Source organism: Electrona antarctica, assembly GCF_951216825.1.
Source record: "Electrona antarctica genome assembly, contig: scaffold_40, whole genome shotgun sequence".
NCBI classification, from domain to species: domain Eukaryota; kingdom Metazoa; phylum Chordata; class Actinopteri; order Myctophiformes; family Myctophidae; genus Electrona; species Electrona antarctica.
In genome coordinates, this window is record NW_027638523.1 from 204,014 (window position 1) to 213,259 (window position 9,246).

The following is a 9,246-nucleotide window of genomic DNA, read 5'->3' on the forward strand; positions in this document are numbered from 1 at the left end:
GACCTTCGGTCGCAACATATGTAGGTACATTGCACTGAAGTCCCCAGGTCCCCCCAGTCGAGCTTGTACCTGTAACTTGGGGGAAGTCTATTATAATTATTACTGATTCTCCAGTAAAGACATGTTGCCTCTACAAAAACCACACTACAAATGAAAGAAACCAGAACAAGAGAACACACACCCATTGATTCTGATTGGACGGAATTAAACAATGGCCAAGTAAACCACACCCATCAACAAAGCTAATTGGCCGAATGACTATGAGTCACGCCCACCATTAGGAACACATAAAACCAGGGCTCCAGCACAACTAATCATTCTCTAACAGAATCTTGCCTGAGGAAGGACCAACCAGTCCGAAACGTCTACTTTTCCAGCTCTCCTTTATATTTGATTCCGTCGTGAGTGAAGCGCCACCGTCGAGTCATGAGAGGTATTCTGAAAAGAAAGTTTGAGGAGGTCGACGATGAAGATCCATTCTACTCCTCACCTCCATCATCGTCCCTGCCTTCTCCTGCCTCCACGGAATGGGATTCTGATGGGGAGAGCAGCTCCTCAGAAAGCCAGGACTTTACAACTAATGGTTCTGCTTCACCTGCTGCCAGTCAACCCATCCAGTCTATTCTGAAGAGGCCAAAGCTGGAAGGGAGGCAGAGCAACGTGCGCTTTGATCTGGTGACGGTGTTCTACTTCCCACAATGCCAGGGTTTCACTAGCGTACCCTTTCGCGGGGGTGCCAGTCTGGGCATGTTGCACAGGCACAGCACTCTCCGCAGATACACAATGGCAGAGCACGCCCTGGAACAACGGAGTTGGCGCAGAGAGAGACTACGAGAGAGACGGAGAGAGGAGAAGCTTGAGGCTTTGAGACACCAGTTGATGGCCAATGTTATCATTGACCAGAGAGAATATGAGCGACTGACTGCAGACCAGGTCCCAGACGGAGACACTGACGTCCACATCACCGACGCCGAGCTGGAGGATGGGAACAGCTTCCTGCAGCCGTACTCCTACAAGCACAGACAGGCACTCCTGCGAGCAGCAGGTGTGAAGCACATTGACAAAGAGGAGAAGAGACAGCTGCATTCCCTGCGTGTCTTCAGGGAGGACTCTGGATGCAATTGCCAGGGTTTCTGTGAGCCAGAGACTTGTGAATGCAGTCTGGCAGGAATCAAGTGCCACATGGACGCATGCCTCCCATGCTGCACTAAAGACGGCTGCGCAAACATTCAGGGACGCGTAGAGTTCAACTCCAGACGCGTGCAGACCCACTACATCGACACCGTCATGAGGCTAGAACTAGAGAGGCTACTACAAGATGATACGCCTGACCGTAGAGACAAGCTGGACGGCGTGTTCAACTCTGTTGATGTCCCGTCCCCAACACCACTGGTCATGGTGACCTCCAGCTCCTCCCAACACTCGGACGGTCCAGAGAGTTACATGGTGTCTGAGATGGACCTGCTGGACAGAGGCCAGTACCTGGTCCAGAGCTTCATGGGGGAAGGAAGCTTTGGGACGGTGGCCAAAGCCATCAGCACGTTCACCGGTGACACAGTGGCCATCAAGATATTGAAGAATCGCCACAATCACGATGAATTGGCAGCACATGAGGTAAGCAATAGCATTGTTCTTGAAGATTTTAATATTTGGCTCTGATTTATCATTAAGTTATCTAATCTAAATCTTTCTTGTATTCCTAGATGGCTGTGTTGCAAATGATGAAAGTCCTGGACCCTGACACGTGTGGAACAGTGAGATTTTACGACAGCTTTGTGCATAAAGGATTGAGATGCATGGTGTTTGAGTCTCTGGATGTTAATCTCCTGGATTTCTTGAACGAGAGACATGTCCATATGTCCATGATGGAGACGAGATGCATCATACAGCAGGTATGGCTTTGACAATTACATTTTAAAGTAATGGAAAAAATATTGATACAAAGATACTGAGTTGAATTTCTGAATTTCTGATCATGCTCTTTATTCTTGTCTTGCAGCTTGCCATTGCACTCCAGGCCCTGAAGGGAATCGGTCTGATCCACACAGACATCAAACTAGACAACATCATGCTGGTGAACCAACGACAACAACCCCTCAAAGTCAAACTCATTGACTTTGGTCTGGCCGTTCCTGTCTCTGAGACCAAGCAACGGAGGATCAGACCTCCTCTTCAGTATAGGTGAGCCTTATTATCTGCTTCACTGAAAGCTCAATGCAAACAAATATTAAAATGGAAAGTGTAACGAGTGCAATTGAGAACTTGAAGAAACTTGAAAGTTGCTAACATTATCCTTTTCTTTTACAACCCACAGATCACCAGAACTCTTCCTGGGCCTCCCGATCACAGAGGCACTTGACATGTGGTCACTGGGCTGTATGGTGGTTAATGGGATGCTGTTCCGTGATCTCTTTGGCGGGAAGACTGAATATGATGTGGTGAGTATTGTGCTGATGCACTGTACATTACTACATGCATCCTGACTGTACTCTTTAATCCATAGTTATAGCCTAACACTGTTAATGAAATATTCTCAATATGTGAAATATCCTGTGTTTTTTCTACAGGTTCAATCCATCCTCTTGACACTTGGTATGCCAGAGCAATCCCTCTTGGATGCTGGACAAACAACCTGCAGCTATTTCATTCAGGAAGACGATACATGGAGATTTAAGGTATGACTGCAACTAATATTGGAGTAACAACTTCATCTCTGAAATGTTCAAGAATAGGCTGTCTTTGCACGTCATTCAATCAGATCACTAAAAATGTTTTGTTTTGTGTTTTCCAGGAACCAGAGGAGTATTACACAGTGCAGGAGTTAAAGGCAGAACTGCTAATAGAGGATGTTATGTATACACTTACATGTGTGATTTGCTCACTGGAAGAAGTGTTCTCCTCCCTGCGTTGCGATGCTGATGAAACATCTTGTGACGTCTTCATGGACCTGTTGAAACGAATGCTTCATCTGGATCCAGAGGGGAGGATAACACCTGACCAGGTGTTGGACCATCCCTTCATCACCATGCCTCACCTATGACCGTCTCAAGGTGTTTGTGGGGTCAACCATTGCAAATGTAATGCACTCCCAGTTATTGGTATTGGATTTTGTGTACAGTACATGTTTGACTATGACAACGCCACAATATGGTGATGTCGGCCAACACTGATCCAGACAGGACACTATGCTACCTAAGACACTTCAGTCAACTGAAACTGAGATCATGTGTGACCCATGGGGTGTACCATTTGTGATCACAGTACTCTTAGTAGTTATACTGTAAGAACACATGCACTATCACTGACTGTTACTATATGACTATATACTATACACACTGCTGTTGCAGTGCTGCTAATAGATGATGTTATGTATACACTTACATGTGTGATATTATCTGCTGCTAAGTGTTGTCTCTCACCTGCACAACAGACTGTGATTCTATATTAGTATATTATATACATTTCATGTGTTTATTTTACATTTTGTATTTAATATTGCACTTGCAAGTTTATATTGTACATACCAGTACTGTATATGACATCACATCAAACTGCATTTGATTGAGTTTTTCTTTCTCTTCTGCACTGTAATGTGTTATGTATTTTTGTTTTAAAATAAGCATTTCTAATTGTATGTATTATTCCCTTGCACATTATACTATATTAGACATGTTATATTAGACATTGTGTTATGTTCACATCATTGGCTGCATTCCAACTGAGAAGAAATTAGCACAATACATTTTGTAAATAATTGTTCTATTGATATATGTTTTAAGTTGTAAACATGGTTGAAATAAAACGTGTTACCTTGAAATATGCGTTGTGTACGTTCTTAAATATGGCCCAGAACAGGTTTTAAAACATTCATATTTTCCAGTTAACTTATATCTCTACATTTATTGATTGTATACTAGATAGAACGTCCTTGCGGTCATGTTTCCATCCATCCATGTCCTATATATGTATTAGTAAAGGCTATTAAATTAGTGTCTATTTGGGGGTCCTTGGCGTGACGTTTGGGAACCACTGATATACAGCAGGGTATAAAGCCTTTTAAAACAAACAGCAGCATGTTGTGCACTCACTGTAAGTAAACATTGCACTTTAACATTGTCACCACAAACAATAATAGCAATGATTGTTACAAGAACATATAGCCATTTTAACACACCTGAAACATTGCACACTAGAAAGCTGAAAGAGTGATAACAGTTCCATGTGATGATAGACCTATTACTGTAGTTCTGCTGAAACTCATCAGAGTCAAAGAGGTGTGAAATGGTCTCAGTTCATCCAAAATGTGATCATTAGCAGGTGATCTGTCCAATGCCAGACAATGAGTGACCATTAACACGTTAATCTCTGCATTTGAATGCATATAGTGAATGAAGCATCAGCCATCATCATTTAGCATGTGTACATTTTAACATGGGGAAAGAATGTGGGGTTTGTTCATTATTTAGCATTTGAAAAACATTGAATAAAAGTGCATTCATCACCACCATATTGAGAGAGAACCCTGCAAAAATGTATCAGCTTATGTTTTTGTTCAGTGTATTTTCATTCAATCCCTTCCAGTTTCACTATGACTTATATGACTGGATATGGAGACAGTAACCTCTGTTACTGAACAAACAAATAATTAATATAGGATATAATTGAATAAGTATAATGATATATCCTGATTTATCTTGACTTATCCTGATCATTTATTAATACTATGGACACATGTTTCTGCACACAGGCCTACACATTACACAATGGGATTTCACTGTAAATATAGATAAGAAATGAAATGAAACCAATAGCGCACAATAGAATATGAGACTTTGATTTGACAATATACTTATTTGCTGTTCCAGTCCTGTACAGAAACCAGACCACTGTCTTCTATACTAAAGTGGAAACAAATTGAACCTACATTACAACCTAACACATAAAATACAAGGGGTGCTGTATATAGGCTACTTGTAAAAGACAAGATGTGAAGGCTTGTCTACTATTTATAAATATTGTTTGAAACAAATAGGCCTAACTGTTTTACTTCCGTTTTCTTGTTTTTAATAAATGTTTAAAGTCAAGATTTGTTTTTTATCTGTGGTTTGTAAGTGTTCCAAGATAAATTAAGATAAATGGGATGTAAATCACAGTATGAGCAGTTGTTTCTTCACCAGAGCTGGTTCTCCTTGGTTCTGATGTTACTGAAATAATGTGGAGAAATCCTCAAGATGAATGGCTCTGCTGCAGTAACAATTAATTCATATCCACTTATTCAATAGTTAGATTGTACATATTTATCCAGATACTGAGTAAGTCATTTTTGGATTAACTACTATACTGCTTTTTAAGGTTTATTATAAACCAGCAGTTGTTATGCACCACATGTGGAAGAACTCCCAGAAAACAGCAGGTATGCTGGCACTCTTATTTATTTTACATCACAATGAAATACTGTTCTGTTTCCCACTGCATTTGATTGAGTTTTTCTTTCTCTTCTGCACTGTAATGTTTTATGTATTTTTGTTTTAGTTATGATTTTATATATGTTTCCTGATGTGTGCAAAGCACATTGAAATGCCTTGTTGGAATTTGCTATACCAATAACGTTATTTTATATTTATGCTGGCTCCTGCTTTGACTTTAAGAAACTCCTCAATGGATCACTAGACTAGTAGACTAAATATTGTTCAACCAAAGTGGACTGTTATGTTCAAGTGGACTCTGTTTTCGACCATTGAATGGTTTTTCTCCAGATTAACTGGAAAACCAGTTCTTAAAGGGGCATTCCACTCATTTTCAACATTTTACTATGTCATTATATACCTTAGAGCTGCATTAAACATGCCAAAATATTAGACAAGTTGTTCTGATTTTGTACCAAAACTCCCCAGCCACATAGACAAAGCCAACACTCAATGGAAATCAGACTTTGAATAGGGGACACATTAGCACATTCCAAACCAGCCTGGGACAAGAAGCATAGAGGTGTCACTGACACCAAATGGGCCATTAGACACCGGGCTCAGGAAACAAAAGAGAAACACATGTAAATTTGTCTTTGTTGAAATGGAGCCATGGGGTGAATTAACCCCAATAAGGCTAAATAAACCAAAAGTCCTACAACAATAAGGTAAACTTAAACTCTTAAACTTAAACTGGAGATAATCTAAGAGTGATTGGATTAGGCTTCCTTCAAGTACATGGCGAATGCACTCATTCCTTGCAATGTACTTACATACACTTACATATGTTGCGACCTTCGGTCGCAACATATGTAGGTACATTGCACTGAAGTCCCCAGGTCCCCCCAGTCGAGCTTGTACCTGTAACTTGGGGGAAGTCTATTATAATTATTACTGATTCTCCAGTAAAGACATGTTGCCTCTACAAAAACCACACTACAAATGAAAGAAACCAGAACAAGAGAACACACACCCATTGATTCTGATTGGACGGAATTAAACAATGGCCAAGTAAACCACACCCATCAACAAAGCTAATTGGCCGAATGACTATGAGTCACGCCCACCATTAGGAACACATAAAACCAGGGCTCCAGCACAACTAATCATTCTCTAACAGAATCTTGCCTGAGGAAGGACCAACCAGTCCGAAACGTCTACTTTTCCAGCTCTCCTTTATATTTGATTCCGTCGTGAGTGAAGCGCCACCGTCGAGTCATGAGAGGTATTCTGAAAAGAAAGTTTGAGGAGGTCGACGATGAAGATCCATTCTACTCCTCACCTCCATCATCGTCCCTGCCTTCTCCTGCCTCCACGGAATGGGATTCTGATGGGGAGAGCAGCTCCTCAGAAAGCCAGGACTTTACAACTAATGGTTCTGCTTCACCTGCTGCCAGTCAACCCATCCAGTCTATTCTGAAGAGGCCAAAGCTGGAAGGGAGGCAGAGCAACGTGCGCTTTGATCTGGTGACGGTGTTCTACTTCCCACAATGCCAGGGTTTCACTAGCGTACCCTTTCGCGGGGGTGCCAGTCTGGGCATGTTGCACAGGCACAGCACTCTCCGCAGATACACAATGGCAGAGCACGCCCTGGAACAACGGAGTTGGCGCAGAGAGAGACTACGAGAGAGACGGAGAGAGGAGAAGCTTGAGGCTTTGAGACACCAGTTGATGGCCAATGTTATCATTGACCAGAGAGAATATGAGCGACTGACTGCAGACCAGGTCCCAGACGGAGACACTGACGTCCACATCACCGACGCCGAGCTGGAGGATGGGAACAGCTTCCTGCAGCCGTACTCCTACAAGCACAGACAGGCACTCCTGCGAGCAGCAGGTGTGAAGCACATTGACAAAGAGGAGAAGAGACAGCTGCATTCCCTGCGTGTCTTCAGGGAGGACTCTGGATGCAATTGCCAGGGTTTCTGTGAGCCAGAGACTTGTGAATGCAGTCTGGCAGGAATCAAGTGCCACATGGACGCATGCCTCCCATGCTGCACTAAAGACGGCTGCGCAAACATTCAGGGACGCGTAGAGTTCAACTCCAGACGCGTGCAGACCCACTACATCGACACCGTCATGAGGCTAGAACTAGAGAGGCTACTACAAGATGATACGCCTGACCGTAGAGACAAGCTGGACGGCGTGTTCAACTCTGTTGATGTCCCGTCCCCAACACCACTGGTCATGGTGACCTCCAGCTCCTCCCAACACTCGGACGGTCCAGAGAGTTACATGGTGTCTGAGATGGACCTGCTGGACAGAGGCCAGTACCTGGTCCAGAGCTTCATGGGGGAAGGAAGCTTTGGGACGGTGGCCAAAGCCATCAGCACGTTCACCGGTGACACAGTGGCCATCAAGATATTGAAGAATCGCCACAATCACGATGAATTGGCAGCACATGAGGTAAGCAATAGCATTGTTCTTGAAGATTTTAATATTTGGCTCTGATTTATCATTAAGTTATCTAATCTAAATCTTTCTTGTATTCCTAGATGGCTGTGTTGCAAATGATGAAAGTCCTGGACCCTGACACGTGTGGAACAGTGAGATTTTACGACAGCTTTGTGCATAAAGGATTGAGATGCATGGTGTTTGAGTCTCTGGATGTTAATCTCCTGGATTTCTTGAACGAGAGACATGTCCATATGTCCATGATGGAGACGAGATGCATCATACAGCAGGTATGGCTTTGACAATTACATTTTAAAGTAATGGAAAAAATATTGATACAAAGATACTGAGTTGAATTTCTGAATTTCTGATCATGCTCTTTATTCTTGTCTTGCAGCTTGCCATTGCACTCCAGGCCCTGAAGGGAATCGGTCTGATCCACACAGACATCAAACTAGACAACATCATGCTGGTGAACCAACGACAACAACCCCTCAAAGTCAAACTCATTGACTTTGGTCTGGCCGTTCCTGTCTCTGAGACCAAGCAACGGAGGATCAGACCTCCTCTTCAGTATAGGTGAGCCTTATTATCTGCTTCACTGAAAGCTCAATGCAAACAAATATTAAAATGGAAAGTGTAACGAGTGCAATTGAGAACTTGAAGAAACTTGAAAGTTGCTAACATTATCCTTTTCTTTTACAACCCACAGATCACCAGAACTCTTCCTGGGCCTCCCGATCACAGAGGCACTTGACATGTGGTCACTGGGCTGTATGGTGGTTAATGGGATGCTGTTCCGTGATCTCTTTGGCGGGAAGACTGAATATGATGTGGTGAGTATTGTGCTGATGCACTGTACATTACTACATGCATCCTGACTGTACTCTTTAATCCATAGTTATAGCCTAACACTGTTAATGAAATATTCTCAATATGTGAAATATCCTGTGTTTTTTCTACAGGTTCAATCCATCCTCTTGACACTTGGTATGCCAGAGCAATCCCTCTTGGATGCTGGACAAACAACCTGCAGCTATTTCATTCAGGAAGACGATACATGGAGATTTAAGGTATGACTGCAACTAATATTGGAGTAACAACTTCATCTCTGAAATGTTCAAGAATAGGCTGTCTTTGCACGTCATTCAATCAGATCACTAAAAATGTTTTGTTTTGTGTTTTCCAGGAACCAGAGGAGTATTACACAGTGCAGGAGTTAAAGGCAGAACTGCTAATAGAGGATGTTATGTATACACTTACATGTGTGATTTGCTCACTGGAAGAAGTGTTCTCCTCCCTGCGTTGCGATGCTGATGAAACATCTTGTGACGTCTTCATGGACCTGTTGAAACGAATGCTTCATCTGGATCCAGAGGGGAGGATA

General features: G+C 42.6%; 2 protein-coding genes across 4 annotated transcripts in view; both read left to right on the forward strand.

Annotated features, from left to right (window-relative positions):
* Window positions 1-9,246, forward strand: part of LOC306917958 (uncharacterized protein) — a 338,291-nt gene that overhangs the window by 101,385 nt on the left and 227,660 nt on the right. The gene's annotated exons all lie outside the window — the stretch shown is intronic.
* Window positions 427-1,347, forward strand: LOC306917974 (cysteine/serine-rich nuclear protein 3-like; the record flags this gene model as incomplete). Its single annotated transcript, XM_079530875.1, has 1 exon — window positions 427-1,347. A coding segment is annotated over one exon (921 nt), but the record flags the coding sequence as incomplete, so codon positions are not given.